Here is a 27,068-nt window from a genome sequence, read left to right as displayed (position 1 = left end):
TAGTTTGGACCCCTGGGGCAAGATGGCGCCCACACAAGTGGCACCAGTTAGATATGACAGCCAGTGATTATGTTGCATCTTGACATAAAAGCATCCAACCAAATGGATGTTTTCCAAAATAATAATAAGACGGGTGGGGGTTGTATTGGGTTCGAGACAGGGTGTGGCCCCCACCACAGGGCTTGTTACCTTTGCTCTTAGACACGCCTAATTTGCAGCCAAGAGGAATGTGATGATGATTAAGATGAAATCCCACTAAAAGATAATACAATTAGGTCTGTTATAGGAACTTAAAATGCAGTCTGTCTGCCTGATAGAATGAAAGAATGAAAGAATGCCAATAGAAAGGATATTATTTCCACAACTTAGGTTTGTCTTGCTCAGGATTCAAAAGCTCTGCTAACTTTCCCTTTGAGGAAGTCATGGCAGCAACACACGTAATGCATATAACATTAACTATTGTGAACGCCAGAGGATCATATTTGTATGGGTTCTTACTGTGTGTGCGTGGCAGCGGACTATGGACAGGATTGTGTGCTGATCATGTTATGCTCATGTGGCCGGTTGTGACTCTATCCCCAGACTTTAATCTAAGTTTGTGTTTGTAGTCTTTGAGGTGTGGATTAGTGGGAGTGTTGAGTCAGGCCCAGGCGAGGGCCCAGGAGGTCAGCCCGGAGAGAGGCCCACGTACGCAGGCTCCAGTGCTGCTGAATGGGCCAATAATGGCCTGGATCAGAAGGAATGTGTTCATGGAGCCTTGCTACTGACAGCCGGCCCCTGGGGACACGAATTACTCTGACTGATACAAAAAGAAGATGACAAAAAAACAGCCTCAGGCTCTGTCTCCCCGGACTCCTTGTCTCCAACTGGCTAAATGAATCAAATTGCCTCCAATTAAAGATTTAACTATTCTTCTTTCCTTTCGGCTCTCCCATTTTTCTCACCCTCAAGTTTTCATGATACAAAACATTTGTCACTGCGTCTGTGTAGAAAATAACTCACAATAAGAAAACTTTGTTATGTTAAGTAATATTGGAAGGCACTTAGGGAATGCATCTGTTGTATCACAGATTTGTTATAAGCAAATACATTCTTTATTATTTAGATAATGATATGCCTTGTTGTGCAATAAACAGGCAATACAACAAACTTTTATATACGCTTATAGTTTTCAAGTAGTTTGGTTTTGTGCTTAGATATGTTGAATTTCTAAATACACAGCTAATCTTCCCCAACCCACACCTCTCCTAAGTGCCTTTAACTTCTAAAACTGCCACTCATCCATACTTAAAGCAATTTTGACATTTTCACCACGTTGCAATTCTCTGCAGTGCCTCGATGCTCAAGAGCCGTGTCAGTCAGGGTTCACTCTTGCCTCACTGCCCCGTACATTACCCAAGGCGTTGTACAATAATTTATTTCTGTGTATTTATGATTTCCCTTTGATTAAGTTGACCTATTATATTAAGTCCACTTTCCTCTCTCTTTGGAACACTTATGGTAAGATGTTTTTAAAGCCAGATTAGATCGTACTATAAAATAGTTTGCCAATTAAGTTTGATATAAGTTATTAATACCAAGAACAATTTATGGACTTTGCTCAAACGCAACCGTGAAATTAGTAAGAACTTTAGATAAAGTAGGTTATTATAAACACACATTTTGCTTGTCAGTTTTTTCATAGCAAGTGCTGAAATAGGCCGATCTCGCACATGGTTCGTGTCGAAATGCGCATTTACATGACAAAGGAAATAATAATTAAACAAAATCTAAATACTATTTTTAAATGACATCATTATTTAGTCGATAGGCATTGGAAATAATAAAATAAAGGCTAGCTTTTGTATTAATATCAATCACATGCTTTGTTACATTTCTATTTTCAACAAATGATTTAGTTGTTATGTATGTAAAACTTTATTTCAGGTACGTTTCTTAATATTCAGTAGGTACATTTGGATTCTCAAGCCAGGCAGTCCAACATGACTTTACTCACTTCTCTGAACATTAACACAGTAGATCAATTAGAGAGCCAGAGAGCTGTGATCACCTTCAAATAAATGACAGATTAATTAGGCCCATATTTCATTAGTAGCCCCAGGACTGAGCATGATCTTTTCTGAACCGGTTCCCCTAACCAAATGGAGTTGATCCTTTCTGTGGCTCCATAAAGAGCTTCCATCACAGCTTAATGTGTGTAACGACAATTGACTATTTGTCATCAGTATTTTTCTTGTAACTGCAGCATCACATCAGTTCCCTGTGGCACAAGTTGTCATCACAATTGTGTGCCTTATTTTTATTATGACATTTATTTTGGATTAAAGGCCTGTTTTGAATACTATTAGTCACAGACATGAAGTCACTTTACTAATGGGGTTTACGTACGAATAATCAACTGCTACACAGAGCTAGTTTGTTCTCCATGTTGTCTGTTTGAGTATGGTCTAAGAAGGTTTACACTGGAATAGGACATAAGGGTAAAAAAAAAAATTCTAATGGATTTGTAAGTGCAACCGTTTATGTGTTCTTTCTCGCTGCCATGTTTAATGTGAGTTTCTCGCCTGCTTGTCTGAAGCGTGAGTTGGGATGGCTGGCGTGACCACTGCATTATTACCCAGGGGTCTCCAGGGGTGCATGGGCCTGGACCTTCACAGGGAGAGGGGCAGGCCAGGGGACAGGCCTGTGTGAACAGCTGTGCCCTGTTTTAGATCCGCGTACTCAGTTACCTCTTACTCTTTGAAGAAGTCTTTCCTTACAGACTTTCACACATGCAGCACACATTAGTAGAGCTCAGATATGACTGTAGGATGAAAAGTTCAACTGCTAAACTTTGATTTTTCTATTTGGAGCCAGATGGTTTTAGTTGCTTTTTAAATTGTGCTTTTAAAAATGATGAATCTTCAAAGGTTCTTCAAAAGGAGCTTTATGGAATCATTAGTATCTGAGAGACATTTTGAAAGCGTGTCTCTTCGCTGCTACAGGAACCAATTGTGAATCCTTATAGCTAGTAATCGCCCAATTTAAAACCATAGCTTTCTTTGTTAAACCACAAATTGTTCTATGTATAAGCTATAGTGGTTTTTCTTTGCACTGTAACACTGGAGCACATGTGGTACAAAAGATTGTACATTCATACTGCGCTGCCACAGCAACATTTCAGAGAGATAGCCTCAATCCTATTTTAAGCTATGCTTGGCCTGTCAGTTCTGCCTTAACTGTGTGACAGAGGAATTCAAATGCATGACAGAAATCACATAAAGAACATCAATGATGACCACAAGATGTTTCCATGTAGGAACTACAGACCACTCTGCTTAATGATGTAATAGTTGTATTGGATGTATTCTGCAGTATCAACAATTAGCCTGTTTTGCTATAGATTCAGAAGAGCGTTTACGTCATTCATCATTTTAGGTGATGTATCGTCGTATTTTCAAGCTGCATCAGCATTAGAGGAAGAGGGAGCCGTTTTAAACAGATTTTATTGGCATTGGCTAATCAGCATTTCTCAACCGCAGAGTATCGAAAGCTTCTCCAACAAGCATGCCATACTTAAACAAACAGACGGATATATTAACAATTTATCAATGCGGAATAGTCATTGCTGATGGCAGTTTCAATTGGAGCTTTGTACTGATGAACATGCATAATGGAGACATCCACAGTATATGTACATACATATATTCAGTTCTCAACAAAGTGGGGTCAAATAGACTCCCTTAATAACAGAAAGTTATAATAATAAAACAGTTTGGATAAACGTTCCTTTTGAGAGTGATGAGCGACCAAAAAATAGTGCTCTTTTACAATACGTGCTACGGTAAATATAAATGAGCTTTTTTAGATCACCGACATTACAAGTATTTATTTATTTATGTTCATGCCATCATACAAGGAATTCATTAGACTTGCAATGCAGGGAATGAATGCAAGGACATATTTGCAGGGGGGCATTCTGTAAATTCAGCTTTGAGCTTTACAGTAACTTTGACAGTTCATGTAGATATTGGTGCAGGTTCTAAAGTTAACTCAATGTAACAGTGACCGGGTCAAGACCTTCTTACAGGGTCACTGGATCATCCATATGCAATTTATGCTGTACCAGATTCAAAGCATCTAAAGTGTCTGCATGCTCCTGATGCTTCCAGACATTTTGCCTCACGTGAATCGGTTCCAGCAGCAGGAATAGCAGAGCAGACAGCCTCGTGAATTATGAGCCAGCTGGGTTTTCCTTTGACTTAATTGAAAATTGCATGACACTGATTTAAATGAAGCGGTGCTCTGTAATAACAGTTTTCTTTTCCTTGTCTGACATGTGATTGAGTTACAAAGGGGAATGTATTTGCAACAGGTGCCTCTAACACAGTGCAGGCATGAGGGCCTCCATGTCCACCCTCAGTAACCTCCCTCTGCCCCAAAGCCGTCAGGCTGCCAGGGAAACCTGATTCCAGATCAGACATTGGCACACCGTGCTGCTGCTGCTGCATGCTGCTGCTCCTGCATGCTGCTGCTGCTGCTGCTGCTGCTGCTGCTGCTGCTGCATGCTGCTGCTGCTGCTGCCCTCAAAGACTCAAGATTCAAAGGGATTATTGTCATATGTGCAGTAGTTACAGTGAGTAATGGCAATGAACAGCTTAAGAACCAGGCTCCTCCAACAATGCAACAAAAACATGAAACACATTTTTTTTAAAAACAATATGAACAGTGCAAGAAGAAACAGTAGAATTAAAATAGTGCAGGAGAATTTTGCCAGGCTAGTCGGCAATGGGCCCTCAGAGCTTCTGCTCCTGCAACCCTGAGGGATCCAGAGACATCCTGAGGACAGGGTGTGAGAGTGTGCAGGTGAACATTGGTGTAGGTGTGTTTTACACCATCTTTTAAAATGTCCATTTGATTATGTGAAGCTAGTTGTTTTTAAATCCTGAAAAAAACTTAGTTAAGAATTAACTCTGTGGGCGACACAGCAACGACAATGTTATATCGTTTACATTTAAAGTTTCAAATGTGATTATATTAAAGAACGACCATCTAACAGTGTCATATGAGTAATGTTCAAGTAAGGATTGTTGTGTAGGTTGGATAATATGTTTGGCACATCATCAACATTTAAAGGACTGTGTTTCATTCATGACTCTTTACAAAGGTGATGTAGGATGTGGTTTTTTTCACCAGCAGGCAAGGGTTTAGTGCTTTTTAACCAATCAGCCGTGCTTACTCTTAAACTATTGCCTCTTGGATCTGTGTAATACATATTGGGGTGTGGCTTTGTCTACCTGATTTCAGAGCCGGGACATTTTAACTCTTTAACGGTTGTTCCGCTTTTAGGAGTTCCCTGTTATTAACCGAGTAACCTGACAAGAAACTCAAGATGAGGTGGAGACAGATTTGTAGAGATGTCAGAGAGTCGGTGAGTGCTGTGTCTCCAGCCAACATGACGATTGCTGTTTCTGAAATTGTGAAAGACCTGTAGTTTCTATTTTTTAAAACCTGAAGCTAAAAAGCATAGTTTTATGATAAACCATGTAAATACAGCAGTCTGGTGTCTCATATTTTTATCCTTGTCTCATTTTACAGCAAAGCAAATGCCTCTCCAGGTTATTATGTCCCTTATATACACTTCTTGATACAAACTTATTCACACATTTTAATTTGTTCTACCTTCTACAACCTTTATCCTCCATGTCACTGAACTGACCAAAAGCTAGTGGTTAAACAGAAAATTAGTTTTCCGATTTGTGAGTGTGACAACCAATCCTGGTTTTTTTTATTTACTTCGTCGATGAAATATACAATGGAGAAAGGATACAAACATGGCTGAGGTATCTGAGGAGCAGGAAATAAATAATACAAAGTACAAATACATATTTTCCCACTCTTTTCTCCCTATGTGCAACACTGGTGTGACCTCCTTGATATACTTTATTGTTACCAGCAACATAACTGGGTGCCACCCATGGGAGTCACAGTAATAAAAGCTAACTTTTAAATGTTTAACTAAGCAATGATATCCGGGAAGCCATTCCCTCAGGTCACTGCATCTGTAATGAAATTGTACTTTTGTTTTTTTTCCCTAAATAATCAGAATCAGGATGTCTTTATACTAGTAATACTTTATGTTTTGATTTGTTCTCTTTAACTTTACTTTTCATTGTCTTCATTTTTTCAAGTCCAAAATCTAATTTGGTGAATGTCAATATGATGTGATTTGCAATTGATGCACATTTGTCAGTCTTCACATTATTAAAAATGAGCTGCGACTTTTTAGTAGGAAAAAAAAGAAAAAAGCACTCTTAGGCATGAAAGTTCCTCGGTTGCTATTTTTCTTATAACAGTCACATCCTGCCGGCAGCTCAGATGTAAATAAGTTTACGTAACTCTAACTTAAAAACTATAGGTGGTTGTTTCGCCTTTAAGAGTTAAGAAACTTGAAACCTTGTTTGCGCAACAATCAGTGCAGCTCACAGCCGCCAAAGTGTCTAGACTAGCACATGATGGTAGTCAGCCAATGGCTCCACCGCTCTCCTCGGGGGCCCCGTGTGTGTGTGTGTGTGTGTGTGTGTGTGTGTGTGTGTGTGTGTGTGTGTGTGTGTGTGTGTGTGTGTGTGTGTGTGTGTGTGTGTGTGTGTGTGTGTGTGTGTGTGTGTGTGTGTGTGTGTGTGTGTGTGTGCGCGCGCGCGCGTGCGAATGTGTGTGCGGTTGTGTGTGTGAGGAAGCGGGGGGAGAGAAAAAAAGAAAAAGAGAGAGAAACGGAGAAAGAAAGGGATCTGGGCAGCAGTTTGGTTTAGATCTGAGTCGAGGAGCAGGAGCGCGATTCAGCCCCGGATTGATCCTCTTCGTGTAATATCAGCTCGCATGGATATTTTGTTGGGATTGTAAAAAAATAAAGAAGTGCACTGACATCTCAAGAAGACGACCAGGATCCTGATTTTTAGTGCATTTTCTTTGGGATTAAATCGCCTCGAAGTACCTCATGCTCTACGTGCCGGTGTACAAAGTAGATCCGAGCTTGTTAAAAGTACGAAACTGCTCCAGCCTGCGAGTCGCCGTCTTGGTTTGAAGGCTACTGGCTTTGGATTATGTTTCTAAATATACTATGTTGTGTTATTATGTATTCTACTTTTTATATGCGTTCATAACACACATATAAACAGTCAATTCCGCAGCAATCCTGGATAATAAGTCTCAATCTCAGCCGCTTGGTTATTTACAGCATATTCGGCTAAATGAATGCATTTTGATCGGTATGCTGCAGTGCATTTATTGCGCGATTTTATCGTTGTAAATGCAACAAAATAGCCCTTTCTCTAATGTTGCGGGTTTGCCACCAATGCTCGTCAGTCGGCTGTGCAGGCATTGCACGGCATTTCACAGACATTAATGTTTTGCAACGACCGGAGAAGTATCTGTAATTTTCGGATATCCGTACAAGAATAAAACCCTCTTATAGATTTTCAAGTTGTCGTATGTTCAGGACGAAACGCTCAGGTCTTGTGCGGCGACTCTGGAGAAGCCGTTTGATCCCAGATAAAGAAGGGGAAGATGGAAATGGCAAAACTAGTGAGGGCTGTGGGGACGATCTGTTCGGAAACAACCCAGAGAAAATTCCCAAAAGGGAGCTCGGACCGATGACCCCTAGCGGGTCTCTTGTAGGGGACATAGGGGGTGTGTGCTCCCGCAGCCCCGTGGAGAGCAGCGGCTTGGGGGTCACGTCGGACCAAGATGGGGGTGCAGTGTGCGTCCAGGAGCAGGGGAGCCCCCGCTCCATACAGGACAGAGAGTGCAGGACAGTGACGTGCTGCTTATTTAAAGAGCGGGACCACTCAGAGCTTAGGGGTCCAGAGACGACTCAGGGTACCAGGGATCCGGGGTCGTGTCACTTCATGCTCAGGAGCCTTGGTCCCCGGGAAAGCGGCTCTCCGGAGGCTCAGGAGGCGATGCCACGCACGGTGTTGGAGCAAGAACTGAAATCAGCCACATACTCTCTGTTAAAGAGGCTAAAGGAGAGGGCGCTGGATAACTTACTAGAGGCGGTGGAGTCCAGAGGAGGGATGCCGAGCGACTGTGTTATGATTTCCCGGACAGACCTGAGGTTGGGCGGCAATGTGGCATCCCCACAGCTGCTCGTGTGTAAACTGTACCGCTGGTCCGACCTCCAGCACCCTGCCCAGCTCAAACCGCTCTGTGAGTGTAAGAGCTTTGGGGCCCTGGACGGTCCTTCAGTATGCTGCAACCCCTATCACTACAGCCGGCTCTGTGGGCCAGGTAAGAGCATCTGCCAGAACACACACACACACACACACACACACACACACACACACACACACACACACACACACTCACACTCACACTCACACTGTCTTATTGTAGCACCTTGCAGACCTTCCTAGCTAAATGCTTCTATAATCACCAGGTAGCCCTATACTATAAGGCATCAGGGTTGGTTTTCTCAAATGTTAGTCATGCTGGCTACCATATTTCCTTCTGATCATGCAGATACATCTAAACAATCAGGCCTATTTTGTCCATTTGCCAAATGATTTTAAAGAGAACTGAACAGGTCATATTGCCTTTAACTTTTGAAGATTGTGAAACTGTAAAGGCCCTTGAAATATGTTCTCAAAATCTTTCCCTATCACCATGTTTTATTTGTCTGGTATTGTTTAGAAAAAAGGCTGGTCTTTGATTAAATAGTTAATAATTACTTTATACATTACTGAAAGGTGACCAATAGTGAAGTACTTGGTTGGTATGGCAAAACATAAATGTACCATAGTCTACTTTTGTTGCTAGTTTGATGTTCTTCTCATGTTGTGTTGACTGAGTTTGGTATATTCCGAAAAAACATCAAAATGCATGCAACATTGAATATGTGTTATTGTTTGTCTCTTTTGGAGGTTTTAGTTGCCTTGGAAGTTGTGTTTGAAGAGTTTGGTGCTTTACCAGAAAATCTCCCACATTAGCCTGTGAAATATAGGCCTTTTGAATGTGAATGTTAGTCTGGACTGCTGCTGTTCTTACAACGTGTTCCAGCTTTTGGTATTTAATAACTTCCTTAATAACATGAAGTACATGACATATTTAGCGTGTGTGAATATATGTATATGCCGTCAGTGTGATTGTCAACACACTGACGGCATATACATATTCTGTTTCTTGCATGGGTATTGCCATTTATAGGCTGATTATCAACATTGTTTGACATGTATATGATTGTTTAGACTCAGTCAGAGGATTGGACCAGGTGCCATAGGTCAGTTTAGTTGTTGTGGTTTGAGGATTGAGCTTTATTTTCACAATCAATAAGCTGTCTATGGCCGAACCTCTCTGACCTATATTAAACAGATTCAGTTTTGGCAGGGGGCAAGCCTGTGATTTGGCAAACCTGAAACGCTGGGCCACTCGACCCCACTGACTCCGAGAGGGAGAGGGGCACATACCCCATATTGGGACTAAGGCTCGTAGTAGACATAGCTCACATGCGTTCATGCGTGGCCCGATAGAGCTGGTATTTCTTTCATGCTATTCAAGAAGGGGGGCTTTGAATCACGACCTTAATCACTGTTTTTAAACTTTGTTTCAAATGGAGAAATACAAATTATGGAATTATGTGACACTGACAATAGATTTGAGTAGATAAACATTTAAATCCTTTGTATAAAAAAAAAACACCTCAACCAAAAAAGCCTAACATGTAGGCTAGTGCTGAAGCCTTTGTCAATTCTACTTTAGTTGGATTTGAAGATTATTTGAAAATAAACTCCTGGTCTGGATATTGTTTTTAAAGAATATAACAGTCTCTAATGTTTGACAGAGAGCTTGGATTGAAGTGGGCAAAAACTTTTTCCTTTTATTTTGCCAGGCATTATACTTTTCGAATTAGATCAGTTTCAAGTTGCGCTTTAAAAGCCCTTTTGTCCTAAGGAGGTCCCTTCGTGCTATTTAGGTGAAGGAGTGGTGATAATATACAGTTTGCATACTCCTGGCGCCAGACTGACTAGCTGTGTATCTGAGTGACTGAGTTCAGATCCCAGCAATTACTGCCGCCACTCTTAAAGGACCCGCTGCTATTATGCTTTTCTCCTTCCCCTTTTCTCTGTAGGCGAGGTCACAGTGTGCTCACAAAGTTTTCTTTCCTTTGTGCTTTTCCTTCTTTTGCAAGTTATCCTCCTTGTTTCTCCTCTTGTTTATTGGATATAATAAAGGTCTCTGAACAGAATAAAGTCAAAAAGTAGGGATTTACTCTGATTCTTTAAACTTCTAACTGCATAACTAAAGTAATGGTTAGTCTCTGTAGTTGTTGTAATGACTGCTTCAGTTAAATAATATGTGCTTGAATAATAGAAAATAAATGGTGCTCTGTTGGCTTTATTAGCTGTTTAATGAGGTTTTAAACAAAAGGATTTGATTCTGTAGTGCAGACACAAAGCTGTGAGAGTTAAGATGCAGTCTGGTGTCTACTTGGATCAACTGTGGAGTTATTTGTTGATGCCTTTATGATGGCTCAGTGTTTGTTGTGTTGGCATATTTCTTTTGGCTTGTATTAACTCATTACTATTACTTACTGGTAATTCAAACATAATTTAGTAAACAATGTTTGGTGACCCTTGAATTACTATTTTAGGAAATCAGATATAGAAGTGCAAGTAAGCGTGTATATGTGCTGCAAGGTCTTTACAGTTCTTTTACTAACCGGCTTTGTCAGCTACTTTTCATCACAGGCATTCAACTTATTAACAGTTATTTTTTTACAGTGTAAAAGTCAATATATTCAAACTGATTGATCTTCTTAGACCCCAAAACTGTTACTTCATGTTCACATTGCACATGCATAGTGACTCTCTTATGTTTAGTGTGTCGATTAAGTTTGAACTTTCTATCTTTCAAATCAGATTTCTTCCCTTTTTTAGGTTATTTACTTGACTGTTTTGTTTTACAGAATCACCCCCACCTCCTTATTCAAGGCTTTCCCCTAATGAAGAACACAAGCCACTGGGTAAGTGACACAGATGAGCTCTATGGCACCTGAAGCTTTCTATTCTTTACATATTGTTTCATCTTAAGTCTGCTATTGATATTGATCCTCTGTGTTATGACTTGTAACCATGTAGATGTCAGACTGTAAATACTTGATTGATTATTGTTTTCGTTCATAATTACATTAGGAGCCTGTAAATTGCATAGGGCACGGTCAGTCTTTTGTTAAGGCTCTGGTTTAACAGGAAGAAAAAAAGGAATAAAGCTATGTGGAAACTTTAAATGGCTCTAATTGGGAACAGTTACTGGCAAACTGCATGGTAGCTTTGAGATGAGACCAAGGCCAGCATGTGGCATGATGTCAGCATGCCAGCCAGAGCCAGTGTGGGTAATATGGCGTGGGCAGTATGTACTGTGGGCTGCTAGGACTTTGGAGCCTGGCTGCTAGCTGGGGCTGCAAGCCTGAGTACAGCTGAGGATTCTGGCAGCATTTGGGGGGGATGTCATCAGGTGAAGCCTGTTAGAAAAGTTGCCAATATGGGATGAAGCCAAATGTGGTGTTAATGGTTTTTAATTTAATATGGAAAAACTGAATGTTCCAGTTGAAGTAAAGATGTACACAGATGAAACAAGTTCAGACTAGCTGCAGATGAATAATCTCTGTTTTCCTCCCCACAGATCTGTCAGACTCCACATTGTCTTACACTGAAACTGAGGCAGCCAGCTCACCAAATATCACACCGGGGGAATTCTCAGGTGGGTGTGTTTCTCCAACTCCTCGTCAGTCTCCAAATAAGGAGTTTATATCCGCAGTGTATTACACTGATTTGAGAAATTAATGATTACCAGAAGTTTATCATCCCAGAGGAGCCATTCTGTAAATACTGAAGTCATTTGTCAAACAAGTAGAGATGTACATTTTAGTAGGGGGCATTCTTTTTTTTGGTTTGCATGGTACATACAACATACAGTATGTATACAACATACTGTATAGTACACACACATTGGGTGTTCAAATGCTGTCTGCTGCAGAAGTGTACTTTGACATCCTGGTCATAGAAGTGTGTATAGTTGCTTTAATCGTTTAGTGGCATGTATCAGAAAATAAATCAACTTTGACTTTGGTTTCATGGATACATGTGTGAGCAGCTGTTTGAAGTGGTAAGGCTCATATAGTGACACATTAACTATCCTGGATAAAGAGTTACTGTATTACTATAGAAACACAACTTGGAAAAGAGCTTCCAGTTAGTGCGTCACATGAAGCTATTATATTAAGTACTCTGTTTGATTAAAAGAGATTCTTGATGAGGAAATCATCCATGTGGTAAGGATCATTAATACATGGATTAGGGGTTTTGCTTTTTCCCTGAAGTATGATTAAAGTTGATATTTTGAGTAATTAAGCACATAATACAGATGTTAATTAGATGTTAAAAAAGTGATACTTTTCTCCCATGCTGATGTGTCTGCATGTCTCTGCATATCGATTTAAATCAGTATAATATAATCTGTGAATCACCATTTTAACATGGCATTAAACCACAGAGCACCTCTCGTGTTCAGTCCGGCTGTTTCTTCTGGCTTTGTAGTGGTGAAAATGTGAAAGAAATAGAAGGAGGTATACTGCTTGAGCAACAGTTCATCACCCTTCTCTGCCTAGCTTTTGAGTGTTTTTGAATCAACATACAAACTTATGAAGGTAATTTCATTTTGCTGTTGCACTTTATTTCTTCTCATTAAGGGCCATTAGGAACAGTGGGAGCTTTAAAGATAAAGGTTTCATTGTGAGCGCTGCAGAGGTTCAGCGGGGCGTGTGTGTTGGCCACAGAGCCGGCCTCCCCTCCTCTGTTTTTCTTTTAGAAATATTTGAGTGGGATCAAACTGTAATAAGATCCAAGCTCACTCAGAAACACACACAAGCACACATAGTTGTTCACATGCATGTGCGCAGACACTCGCACGTACAACTCTATCAGGCCTCGCTGTTAGCGGGCTGCAGGGAGGGGTGGGCTCAGGGAAATGGAGTTGCTCCTGTGAATGAGGCCACACCAAAGGAAGCGAGTAGAAACAGTCCTGTCCTCTGATTTGAAATGAAACACTCCTTTCTCATGGCACAGAGTGAGCATGCCTCCCCCTCCTCAATACTAGGGCCACAGCCAACATGCACAGTATCATGTGGACTGGGACTCAGAGCCCTCATTTTGGGGCTAGCAGGGAGCAGCATTTCCTGTTAGAGGGTCTGCCATGGCTCAGAGGCCCGGCCAGTTGACATGGCTACCTGGCAGTGAAGTATTCAGTCAGCAAGGGCCCCCTCCACCCCAGTACACATGCTGTCACCACCTCAGCATGGCCCGGCGACACTCCCTGAGTCAACAAATGAGGGGCTTGTCAGAGCGCGCACCACAATTCCTCAGAGACTGTGGTGAGGAGGGAGGATCTAGACACGCTAGGCTTTGGTTTCTTCCAACTGTGTTGCTGCTTGTACAGGCCTGGCCAGATCACTCTGCATTTGCGGGGACACACTCAGCAACTCGGACTTGGGAAGGAGAATGACCAGGGCTCTACAGGCTGGTGGTTTTCCATGCTGTGAGCTAATTTGTGTTGCCAGTTAGTCTTTGATCATGCTGCGTTTGGACCGTATGATGGTTTTAGATACAAAAACATAGTGTCCATGCTGAGTGAAACAAACTGTTAGCGTCTTGTCAGCGATAGAGATCTTCCTCAAAATGCTTTCAAGCGTATTCCATCATAAGACCAAAGCCGGAAGGCCTCCTTATGAAGCCCGCTTAGTTCTGCTGTATCACACAGACATGTAATGCATATTGTCAAGTTAACCTGTGTTTAATGCTTTGCTGACCTGGAGATGACTTTCTCTGTGAATCCCCCTGCAGCTCTGCTAGAGAGAGTGTGACTCTCTGTGTGTAACCGGAGTTGTATGGGATCCAGACTCCACCCCTCGTGCAGGAACAAGTAAACCTCTTAAAAGCAAGTCTGGGGGGCACTTGGTGGATGGGTGGGGTGTAGCTAAATAATCAACAACAGTTTGCTGCCCAGGGCTACAGAAATACCTAGTGAGCATTCTTCTGCATCACACAGGGGCAGAGAAACACATTCGGAACTGGTCGGTTTGGTAGATAAACTCGTTCCTCCACATCAACCAAGATTTTGATTGTATATAGTGGACTTTGAAAAGTAGTTTCCTTCTGCTTGGTGCCATGTTCATGAGGTATATTTTTAAATCAATACACTGTGTTGTTATGTCAATGTTAGAGTTGCATTTAAGTGCAGATTCTTTTTTCCCCTCTGGCTGATTCTTGCAGTTGTTTAACATGTTAAAAAGACACATGCATTCCTAAAAATATTCCCCATGTGCTCACTATTTACTGTAACGCTAATACCTTCAGTTACTGTGTGATCATAGACATTTGAACCCTTCACGGTGTTTTATTTAAACATGGCTGGGAGGGAAAGAGACGGCCCCACCATGGCACTCTGGGATATCTGTTTACGTCATGAGCGGGCCCAGCTTGCATTCACAGTATACCTCAGCACTGTGTGTGTGAGGGAATGTGCCTTTGCTGGTGCTGCCCTCCCAGTTTGCCCGCACACCTGTTTCCTCACCGCCTGGGCCTAGTCGTGTGGTCATCAGAGTGAAATCCTTTGAAGTGGGTCTCATTGCTTCCTGTATGACTGTCTGAGGGGGAGTTTTCCCCCTACACTTTGACTTTATTATTTCAGTCACATTGTCTCTGACATTGGGGCCTCTTTATGTTTGTCACTTCTTCATTATAATGCTGCTCTTAACGGGAGGAGGCTGTCTAAGAATTTCAGTCATTGAAGATATGGTCTTTTTCAGAGCCACTATTGATATTAATTTGGCACAATACGTGACAGGCATTGAGACCAGTGTAAGATCATCACTGCTGGGTGTCAATCACCCCATTTATCAGCATGACACTTTGTTTATATGCTCATGTGAGTTAAGATCACCAATGTCAATTAAGGGGCTCCATCAGATTAGCTAGACACAAAAAAGTGACCTGAATATCTTTCCTTGTTTTGTGTCTTCTCTGTTCCTGAATGAGAGCTTGAACTGGAGAAGCAAAAATATTGAACGTTAGTAGACATGGATTAAACAGAGTGCTGTAGCGCCTACTGGAGGCATGAGGGCATCAGCAGGTATTCAGGGTTCCCACAGAGTAATCATACAGTGCTCTCATCGTCTGCCTGCCTGTCTCTGGAGGAAAGGCCAGTGCTGTCTCTGTGGATGTCTGGTCTGCCGACTGTGTCAGCTCCACTCTGCTATTGACTGATTGTTCCAGGCAGCTACTAGATGGATGGGAAGGGCCTCATGTGATTCATGCAACAGATTGCTCAGGAACATTTCTGTATACAATGCATAGATCCCGGGACCACAAACATTCTTATATGTTTAAGTTTGTGATTCTCATACAAGTCCAGATGCATGCTGACATACAGTACATTCACACGCAAAGGTAATGAAATTGTACAGTCAATACTAATCACAGTCCACCCGTCTGGGTCAGGAAGAGGCCAGCAGTAAGCATCAAACCCTGTGTCTGTGTCAGAGACACTGGAAATGCATGGAATAATTAAACCGTCTAAACAAGGCATGTGATGCTTCTCTTGATTAAAGTAGATTAGACTGGACCTGTACTTGTTGATCTGACTTTGAAGGCATGTGATTCCACTTCTGCCTCCAAACTAATTAAATAGCATATCTACTGTACGTATCTGAAAAGATTTGGGATAGATTGCACTTGCATTTGCCCTGAACTGTCTTGTTGTGTTTTTCCATGCTGGATAATTGATTCAGTTTGTTGCAGTGGTTTTAATATTTTATGGATGGCTTTTTAAGTAATTTTTCTCTCTATCTTAAACTATCCTTGATGACAAATTGTAGGTCACATAATTTACACCACACCCAGATCCATAACATATTATTGCTTTATAGTATCAAATGTTAATAACTGTAATAATATGTAGTAATAATAATCCTGCTCTTCTCTCTTTTAAGGGTTACTTTGAAGTGTTTTGAGTAGATACAGTATGTCTTTCACACTGTGCAGACATTTACCAGTCTGTTTGTAGCAGCAGTACCCTGACACCGCACTGCTTCCCATGGTCTTATGAAATGTCAACTGAATCAGCATGTTAGCGAGGTCCCCCTCCCCACCTTGAGGCATGATCCCCCTGCTCCGTCCCCCAGACCCCAGAGTGATGCAGCCCGGGCTCATCTCCCCCTGCAGCCTGGCACATGGCCTCAGGTTTCCACCGCAGCCCTGAGCCTTCTCAGCGCCTGGCCGCCCACACTCCCTCAGGAGCCCCAATGCTCCAGGATACGGGATGTGGAAATAATGTGACTCGAGTGCTTCCACCCTGCCTCCCGAAATCAGGTTTTGCGGATTGTTTATTTGAGGGGAAGGAGGCCTCAGACAAACATCCTGTTTTAAAAAGCTGCCTGGGTTTTGTAGCCGTCCAGGGCGGTGAATTGCCCCTTTGACAGCGGCGGGAGAGGAATGTTGAAGAGAAGGCCAGAATCTCAGGGGACATAAGGGGGCTCTCCTCACCCATTTGTCATGTCCAGTTTGCAGAGTCCATTTTTTAGAGCTGGTTAGCAGAGAGTTGCAGCTATACATCCTGGAGGGTCTTGTGCTCTTTTCTCTCTGTAGTGCTGTGGAGCCTATACCCACAATCCTCGTCTCAAGTATCCGTTCCTGTCCTGGGAGGCTGGCTTCCGTTTCCCCTTACGTAACACACACATAGAAAAAGAGCCATTGATAAGAGCGATAAGGCCATTTTTCATTTTCCCTTTCTCAGCATTGTTAGACTGTGGTGTCTCAGAAATCCACTTTCAACCTATTTTCTCAGGGGTTATGACATTGAGGATCCTCAGTAGATTCCTCCACTGTCTACAGGATCCATTGGCTCACTAATTTAATGTTTAATGTTGGTTGTTATCCATGGGAAGGTGTTCAGAGTGAGAATATGTGTAATTGCAGTGTAGGTATTTAGATTTTTTTTTTTTTGATTGAAGACAAGGATGTAAGCCAAGTCTAGAATGACAACATTTCCAATAAACCTTCCCGCAAGTTCATAGTAGAGAAATATCCTGATGGTTGGCTGTTTGTGTCAAGCTGCACACATGTGGGTTTGAAGTAAACTCTGTGCCAACAGCACAGGCTAGAGTAATTGTGTTTTTGAGTTGTCCATCTCTCCGTAATTCCATCAATGCTGTCCATGCGTCCCAACCCTGTATCTCAGGAAGACAAAGGTCAAGGTCACTGATATCTGACCAATCGCCTTTTTGGCTATAACTCAATAACTCCTTATTATGATTTATGATATCCTTATGATTTAGACTTGCAACTGGGTAATGGAGGCATACAACCACAAGATGGTATCCATAGTTGAAATGAATCTTGAATAGTGCCATAGATGAAGAGGGGGGACCGCAGATGTCTTTGGGTTGAGATTTCTTCACGCAAAATTTGCTATAAGAGTTGATATTCAGTCAGAACTAACAACACAGGTCCTAGATGTGGTGAGGTAATGTGACCTCTACATGCAGAGTGAAAGCCATGCTAATCTAAAGCAGTCCTTGGAGAGGCCTGAAACCCCTTACATGTCAACAGAAACTAGCCTGCTGAGCTTAGTATTTATCTGTCTCCTCTTGGCAAGCCAGAGCGGTGCCAGCACTGCCGGTTGTTTGACTAACTTGTGAAGGGCTCACAGATAAAGATAAATCTATAGCCTCATACATGACCGTGTGTCTAAGCTCACAGTGCTGCGCTTGTTATTTGAATTTACAGAGTGTACTGTGCTCAGGATGAGGTGGACTATGTTTCGTTTTAGGGCTTACCGCATAGATAGAAAGTGCAGTCTTTAGAAATAACAGGAGGTGTGCTCAGGCTATAATTTCTGCCCCATATTCTACCTTAGCAAACAAAGTGAGTGAGCTAATCTTGTCATGTGCTCAAGGAGGGCTGCGCTTACCATCTTCCCGCTTCTTACCGCAGCGCTGCACCAGCCTCCACCAATAGCTCCATTCATTCAGCTCAGGGCAAAGGGTTACAGCAACAAATAAAGAGCGTGCAATGCCATTAAAAATGTAAGGAATGTCCAACTGTTAGTTTAGTGTTTTAGTGTGCCTCCTCTCAGCCTTGAGAGGGGGAACAATACTCCATTTGAGCTGGCCACCGTAAATATGCTAGCCTTGCAATGCCTGGCAAGCAGCGGGGAAGGAGGTGCCAGTTTCTGGATGCTGTTTTTATTTTCTGACCATTTTACCCACAATTATAAATCCAGACACTGGCCATGGCCAGCCATGATTTAGGCCTGTGGTCTGATTGCTGGCGAAAATAGATTTAAGATTTGTTTCCCTTCCTCCCCAGAGGAGCATTGACAGTTGTGCCTGAACCTATGGCTGTCAGTATTTTTAAAACTCAGAATAGCCAGCGCATTCTCTGAGCCTCCAGAATGCTGTGTGTGGATTAACTGTAGGGGCCCATGCCATCCGACATCTCTACACAAACCTTTTACAGCCAGAGGGAACAGATAGGAGCTCATTGTTGATTAGTTGAGCAGTACATTTCAAGTGTGTCAAGGTCTGGTTCATTTGCTCTTTACTTTACATGTGTAAACTGAGAGACAGGAACCTGAATTTTTTCTCTTTCCTTATCTTCAACTTGATCTCCTGTAGCTATATCTTCATTCCTCTCCCTTGTCCTAACATGGGGCCAAGTATGATAGACATCGTTTGGAGCCTTTGATCTTGTTCCCAAAAGAGGATGCCTTTTAAATCTGAGCAGAAAACCTTTATTTTGAGCGATGGTCCAGCAAAACTCCCCTGATAATACAGAGTTTACAATGGCTCGGCGCCCTGTTCTGACCAAGGTATTTTGTTTCCTGAGCATGCACAAGTATGTACTGTATGTCCTCACGTAAAGCACAAAGCACAACTTGACAAGGCAAATTATGCAAGTAGTAGTTATTACAAGTCATAAACATGCCTATGTGAACATTCCCATTGATTAACTTCACCAGGGAAAATGTATTTACTGTTGTAATGTGTGCTTTACTTATCTTGTATTTGTGTGTGTTTCTGAAGCCTTGGCTGTGCGGCGCAGTACGTGCAGCCAGGCTGTCGCATTTCAGGGTACGGTTTAGATTAGAGGTCTGGCTCTAGCTTCCCCCTCTTCCCCTCTCTGTGACTGCCAGCACATAATTTACTTAATGAAATCCTGCCATTCCCTTTAGCTTCAAGATTTTTCGCAGATGTTGACAGGGAAGGACTTTGTGAATTATTGGAAATGTTCACTCCTGCATTTTTAATGAATGTCTTGCTTGTTGTGAACGGGCTGACTTGTTGGAGATGGGGGAAACAGTTGTCTTTGTTTGGGGAGCTGGTGTCTGGATGCCCACGGTGGAGCAGTATGGGTTACCGCGCAGCAAGTGTTGTGATTGAAACAGAAACTCTGGTGCCACATTATCCTGACAGAACACATTCTCCTCACAGACTCTGATCCACTGGGCCGATCAATAGAAAACCATTGTTTCAACGGCAACGGTGTACATCAAAGCTGGTTCACCTCCTAGCCCGGTGGAAACCAAAAACCTACCTTTCGCCTTAAATTAGTCAGACTAATATAACTCGTAATAATAAAGTTCCTTGTTATTGTTCATTTGAAACCAAGCTCTCGACAAAGCTTGAGTATACAGACCAGCTAAAGTCAGTGTTCGTTTCTACTACAAATCAGAAGAATAAAATAAAAGTGTGTGTGGAAAAGTATCTTAACACACAACCAGCACTTTTTCTCTCATGTGTGGTTTAGTGAGAGTTTTTACGCCAAATGAGACTCTTACAGGAGACATAAAGCAACCTTCTAGCAGCACCCCTACCCCCCACAGTCCTAACCAGAGTAGGAAGTTAGGAGGCACAGCGAGGCGAGGAGGGGGGAGTTCAGGAATGTGCAGGGTCTCCTCTGCTCTAATGCTGCAGCCTTCTTGGCTCGAAGCTCCCTCACACACACACTCACAAATAAACACACGGACACACATGCTCACACACAAACAGATAGGCTGTACGAGGAGGTGAAAGGGCACAGCCCCCCAGCAGGATGTTCGCTGAGTGTTTTGCTTTCTGTGCTCTCTCAAACGTCGCTGGCCTTTAACGCCGCCCGTAGATATGACATTTACAAACATTCCCCACAGTTTCACAGAGTTTTTACATGCCCTCAAGGACTCTAATAGGCCTCACTTGCATCACCACCATCACTTGAGCTCTGTGTCTCTGACACATTGCAGACCTGTGGAGGAAACTTTGAGGAAATGAGCAGCACATTCTCTTCCCCTCGAAAAAAAAAAAGACTTCTGCCACAAACCCTCTTGCTCTCGCGCCCAGACGGCTCCTTCATATTAGCTTCCTGTGCTTTTTACACCCTCTGCTGTTTATTGATTTAATTTATGGATTCTGTTAGTATCTGCTATCAAGGGTACAGTACTTTTCCTCCCTCACGGGGTCATCCCGAAACAGCAACAGAGGGAAAGTGGAGAGGAAGTGGATGACAATGTAAAGCATTCCCATTGTGACCAGCCAGGCTTGGTGACTGGATTCAGTTTCTCCGGCTCCCACAGTGATTTCTCCCAGCACGTATCTCTCTCCCTCTCTTTCTATCTTGCCTTTTCTCTCTCTCTCTCTCTCTCTGTCTCTCTCTCTCTCTCTCTCTCGCTCTCGCTCTGTGTCTCTCTCAGCAGAGAAAGGCCAGACCTCAGGGAGAAAAATCCATAGACATATAAGAGCAGCTCCAGTTAGCGTGTCTGTCTGATAAAGCCGACTTTGATGGCAGCGATAGCCCAGACGCCAGCCTAAATGTGGCAAGCTCAGGGGTTATAGTCGGCCTGTAGGAACCATTGTCTACAGAATTAAAGCCATGAGGGGGACGCTTTTGCTTTAGTTACACTTTGCTCTTTTACTTTTTAAAGACGAACAAATTAAGAGTAGGGGGGTGCACAGGAATGCAGAAAGAAAATAATTTGTTCAGAATTTTCACACACACAACCACAAAGTACATATACACACACACAGGCATACACACAGTCCTCATGCCCCCCTCCTCACCACCAGCCCACCAGCCCCCAAGCCTATCAGTTCATTGGTAGAGTCTAATAGCTGGAGGGGAATCTAATCCTTGGCACAGGATGAGAGACTGCTCCCCCCCACCATCCTCCCCTTGCTGCTCTCCTCCCCTCCACTGCTTAAAGGGGCTCGCTACACTGTTTATTTTTTTCTTCCTCCTTAGCAAAGTTTTGCAGCAATGAGTTCCTCTGTGCTTGCAGCTCTGGATTAGGAGAGATGAAGTATAATGGAGGTGGCCCCGGAGCCTGGTGGGGAGATGTTAGCACGGAGGGGAAGCTGTTGTTTGTCTGCCTGTCCCTGACACTCGGCCTCCCATTTATCTCACTCCAAGGCTGCAGAGCCGTGTTTACCCCGGGGCAGCTCTTTTCTGCTTCTCCCTCTGCCCTTTTTATCCCCTCCTTTTCATGCTGTCTTTAAAAGCATTACTGGATGATCATCAAGGATTGCCATTGAAACTTTCAAGCCCCCCATTTTTGTGTACTTAGTAGTAATTATCCGGACTCGCCCTTGAGTGCAAGGAACTCAGAGATCGGTTTTTTTTCCATACGTAAAGGGCTTGGGCGAGTTCTGTTTAACATGGCTGATTTAAGGGTTGTGCTCATGGCATATTCCTCTACTCTCATAACAGAGGAACATAATATAAAAGATGTAATCATAATCAGCATATCCCTTTTATTGTACTCTAGTACAGTCCTTTGTGAAAGATGTTAATTCTTTCCTTCTCTGCTGATTTTCTACTTCATTTGTATTTTATGTTAAACCAATACACAGCAGACGTATCAGTGAGATATTATGCAGACACTTGAGCATGCCTCCAGGATCAAGCACACTTATTCTGTGTTTGTTATCAGACATCATGGCCTGCTTTTGATGCTCTGAATTCCTCCAATCAGAAAGGCCACAGGGAAACAGAAAAATCAACATTTTACATGGTTTCCATGGAGCTCACGCCTTGTTATGGAAATCAAGCTCTGCACACGAAATGCTTTTTGTAGTTGCTAAGTGTTTGTTAAATATCTCTGTTGACTGTGTGACTGTACTGAGACACGCAGTACGTGCAGATACAAGGCGTACAAGGTTACTTTTTATCCACTAAACATGAGCGTGGGCTTGTTATATTATGAATGTCGTAATCTGTTTACTTATTTCTTAAGGCGTAAGGGAAAGCCAAACAGATACTTATCATCATTTATTTATCGTAACTGTTTTATTCCATGTATTTCATTTTGGCCGTGGACCATTTTGTAGACCAAAGACTTTCTTCATGTCCGTGTACCTACATTTTTTTGATACCAGCACATTCAGTTGGTTATGTAATACGTCAGCGTTGATTAAGTGCTTCACGTGTTCAGATCATTGTCCCTTGGCAGCGGGAACAGGAAGTGCAGTGGCCATACTGTGGCTGCATCCGCTGACTCTGAGACTGACACTAAGAGGACAGGCTTTTGAGAATAAAATAACAATAATAACATGCGCTACTATTCTAATGGGTAAACGGAGCTGTTAAAAGGTGGCAGGGTTAAATGGATGCAGAGCACCAGTAATTGCTCCCAGCCCATGATTTGAGCAGACCCTCTGAAAACCAACATGGACTCTCTTAGAGTTGGGTGTCTTTGCTGTGGTCAGAAGGGAGGAACACACACGCCCTCCATTCACCGCCTCATATCTGGCTTTTAGGTTTGCTTTGAGCCTTGGCCTGGCCTTTTTATGTATCAGATTCTGGTCATGTAATAATAATTAAAGCTGGCTTCCTAATCTCTCATATCAATTTGGAAAAGATGGATAAACATTTACTGACAGACCCAAACATCGCTGAAAAAGCAAAGCTTCCTTAAAACTTTCAGAGTGATTAGCAGGAGGCAGCGTGAGCTCTGCAGTGGAGGCCCAGTTGCTGTGGTGATGTTGTCCAAACAGTCTGCCCACTGGTGATAGCTCTGCTCTGTTAAAGAGATCCTAATGAGTTCTTCTCTCAGAGCGCTTTACCTCAGCACCCCCACCTAGCCAAAACACACAAGTCCAGGACAAAAACACAAACACGCCGGCTGATTTTCCTCCCCGGCCAAGCAGACACATGTGCGCACAGGCACACGTAGACGCTTAACACAACAGAGCGACAGGAAAAGGCCTGGCTCGCGGTGTGCTCATTGTCTTCCCTCAGGCTTAGCATTTGATACATTTCTAACCTTTGTCCTGCTCATTCCTCTTCCTGGTCCTTGCAGTCTCACTGGCTACCCTGGTTCCAGGCTACGTGTGAAAACTAGACACTATTGACCAAATTGCTTTTGCTTTATTCTTCCCATCTGAAAAGGAGGAGACGGTAGCCATTTGGTCTTTTGTGTTTGTGTGCACAGTTTCAAAGTGAGTTTACCTTGATGTGTGGGCTCCATTTGATTTGAGACAATAGAGCGCCGTAAACAAGTTGGGGCTGAGTTCTTTGTGTGGCCGAGCCACGCTGAAGTAAAAGCTGAGCTCAGAGTGGAGGAGCCGAGTGTGGAATTCACTAATGGCACATGCATGTTGGGGCCCCTGAAGAGAGGGGGTCATTTCAGCCATCAGTGTGTGCGCAAACACACAGAGAGCCTGTCTGCAGCTCCCCCCACCCCCACACATCCCCGCTCATTCACGCTTTTCCTCCCCCTCCTCAACACAGAGAGCCTTGAACCAGCAGGCGTTTTGTCTGTGCAAGTCTGGTCAACGTTTTTGCTAATCTTTGTATAAACTTTACTAGCGTGGGTCACTCAGCAGAAAGGTTTAGTTGGGTGGGAGGTGAGCCAGGCATTTTGTTGCTGTGTGGATCTGCGACGCTCCACCTTAAAGGCGTTTGTTAATGGGGCGGGCGGTCATTAAGCCCTGAGAGCAGAGAGACTGAAAGGAATGAGGCCACAGGCCCAGGCTTTAAATCCTCTGTGCCAATAGACTCTCTGAAGCAAAATAATGGCATCACTCTGTGTGTGAGTTAATGGGAGCTGATAGCATGAAGGCTGGGGGGTCAGCGGGTCACGGGCTTGTGCTAAGTTGTCAGGGAGCTGAATGCCGTCCCTGGGCCCACAGCAGGGGGAAGAGCTGGGGGGAGGGGGACCCCCTGCCTGGCCCTCTCCTGTCACCCCCACTCGTGTGGAATGTGAGGAAGACAAGGGAAGAGGAGAAAGAGGCACCCTCCTGCTGGAGAAGTAAAGGGTGCAGGGACAGATGTGAGATCATGGGACTGTGCTGTTTCGTCCTCTTCCAGCAGCCACTCTCCTCATAACACTCTTTTTTGAGCAGTATAACTGTATGACAGCTCTGAGAAGTGTAGGACTGAAGCAGCCTCTGAAAGCAGTCGGCAGCGCTGTGTGTCTGCTTGCTGTGGTGAAGATAGAAGTCCACCCAGGGAGCAGTAACTCACTGTGGAGTGCTGAGGGCTGTCACTGGAAAGAGTTCACAGACTGCAGCCATGAAAACTGAATTAACAAGCTGATTTACTGGACAAAGATGTTTAGCAATGGGATGCCAACTTTGTTCCACTGTAAAAAAAAAGAAAGAAAAGTGTTTGTTAAGCAGTGGCAAAAAAACCCTGCCTTTTCAAAAAGTTGTTGTAGATTTTTTATTTCCAATGCCAACACACTACTGCAGGAACGTATTTGTCTTCAGTGGAAACATCGAGTGTAACCCTGAGATATTTTTTAATAAACATGATCTGTTTTCAAAGTGCATGAGCGCAGGACTGCCTGTTTACCTGGGTGGTCAGCCTTAAATCATCACAGTGCCCTCTTGAGGAAGAGGAGGAAACTGCTGGTCTTCAGTTGGACTGACCTCACTATACTCTCCACCCCCAGGATATGTATAGTAGCCTGCGTGTGTGTGAGTGTGTGTCCATTGCACGGATGTGCATGCAGTGGTATTTATACAAGGCTTAGATTTCAATACAGTGCCTCCTTCAGTATTTATAGTGTGGCCATCTGCTCTGAACAATAAAAAGAGATAGTTAATCCCTAAAAAACTCCAGCCTTCCTTTTTACTAGTCCTGTTTGCTTTTGTTTATGTTTCGTTTAATGACCATCCCTCTGTCTCCTCTAGATGCCAGTATGTCGCCTGATGCCCCTAAGCAGAGCCACTGGTGTAACGTGGCGTACTGGGAGCACCGCACACGCGTGGGCCGCCTCTACACAGTATACGAGCACTCCGTCAGCATCTTCTACGATCTACCTCAGGGCACTGGCTTCTGCCTGGGCCAGCTCAACCTGGAGCACCGCAGCAGCACCGTTCAGCGCACACGAGGAAAAATCGGCTACGGCATCCTCCTCAGCAAAGAGCCGGACGGCGTGTGGGCGTATAACCGCAGTGAGCACCCCATATTCGTCAACTCCCCGACCCTGGACGTGCCTAACAGCAGGACTCTGGTGGTGCGGAAGGTGATGCCAGGCTACTCCATTAAGGTGTTTGACTATGAGCGTTCGTACCTCTTGAGGCACAGCACGGACGCTGATCTCTTGGACGGACCCTACGACCCCAACAGTGTGCGCATCAGCTTTGCTAAGGGCTGGGGCCCCTGCTACTCAAGACAGTTCATCACCTCCTGCCCCTGCTGGCTGGAGATTCTCCTCAACAACCATAGATAACACAGACGGACCCCACAAACTATCCCAAATATCATCTACCTAGATTTAATATAAAGTTTTATATATTATATGAAATATATATTATACTTGTAAATACGGAGTCATTTTTACAATGTAATTATTTATGTATGGTGCAATGTGTATATGGACAAGAGGAAAAAAACGGAAAATGCACTTTGGCTTATATATATTATATATATAAATATATATAAAGATAAAGAATCTTTCAATACCAACTTGAGAAATTATACAGCAAAATTAGGATGAGCCTGGATTTGGTGTATAGTTTTCATATACTATTAATATCCAGACAAAAAGCTAACACCATTCACACATTGATAATAAAGTATTCGCATAATAATTCTCTTTGTTTGGTCTGCATCATTAGCGCTTTGTTTACAATACGTTCAATATTCTCTCTATTTTCATGAAATCTCGACAGATCTACTGGTATCCTAAGGAATTCAGTAGACTCCACCTCACCTGTTATGATTAGGCTAAAATATCATGGATGCACAAATATGGATTTGTTTCAGCTGATAACAACAACCCATACTTACCTGCTTCTCACAGTTGGGTTGAATGCACACCTGGGGGTAAAAAAGGCATGGATGTAGTGAGCAATGATGGAGGATTTCATATATCATGTCTCTAAACTAACGAAATCTAACTGCCTGAACTACAACTGTTCTGAATCTACAAATGTACAACAAAAAACTTGTATTGCAAATTGCAATCAAGCTCTCTTCCTGGGAATACTTCTGCATTCAGCGTCTGTTTTACTGTCCAATAATTTATCATCAACATTATGAGACGATCATTTTTATGTCACAAAATTTGTTGCGCATCCGTTTTAAAATTCCCACCCTCAAACATTTTGGTATACCACCATGTTTTATACTTACATTTAGGCGAGGGTCGGTATACTTTTTGCCTGATCAGCCTGGGATAAGATGGTATAAATATCAAAGTTGAGCTTGTACTCAGAGCTGTTTCACTGTGTTCAGTCATTGTGGAAAGTAATGTGACGTCTGCACTCATGGGTGTAGAGAAGTTAATCAAAAGTCCAGAGCAGAATACCAATTGTATGTATTAATGTTTCAGGGGCATCTACAGCATCATGTTCATAACTTGATTTTAAAACCAGCTAGCTCAACGCATCCACATGTCCTTGAGGTCCCAAGGAGCCCCAGTAATGAGGACAGAGAGGAGATGGTGTAGTGGAGGACAGTGTAGGAGGTCATGATTTCTGTTGGGGTTTTCTACTTCAACACATCCTTCCGGGCCCCTGGTCTCAGGCCCCTACAGCTCCTCTCACAGTAGACGTTGTT

The 27,068-nt window shown here is 43.1% G+C and overlaps 1 protein-coding gene across 1 annotated transcript; it reads left to right on the top strand.

Moving 5' to 3' along the window:
• Positions 1-6,728: 6,728 nt before the first annotated feature.
• Positions 6,729-26,098, top strand: smad6b (SMAD family member 6b). Its single transcript, XM_063905946.1, has 4 exons — positions 6,729-8,265; positions 10,940-10,996; positions 11,656-11,733; positions 25,196-26,098. Exons 1-4 carry the CDS (start codon positions 7,467-7,469, stop codon positions 25,735-25,737), a joined length of 1,476 nt encoding a protein of 491 aa, XP_063762016.1. The 5' UTR covers positions 6,729-7,466; the 3' UTR covers positions 25,738-26,098.
• Positions 26,099-27,068: the final 970 nt, after the last annotated feature.

This window comes from Eleginops maclovinus, chromosome 2 (assembly GCF_036324505.1).
Source record: "Eleginops maclovinus isolate JMC-PN-2008 ecotype Puerto Natales chromosome 2, JC_Emac_rtc_rv5, whole genome shotgun sequence".
Lineage (NCBI taxonomy): Eukaryota > Metazoa > Chordata > Actinopteri > Perciformes > Eleginopidae > Eleginops > Eleginops maclovinus.
The sequence above is the reverse complement of the archived record's forward strand: the minus strand, read 5'-3'. Positions and strand labels throughout refer to the sequence as shown.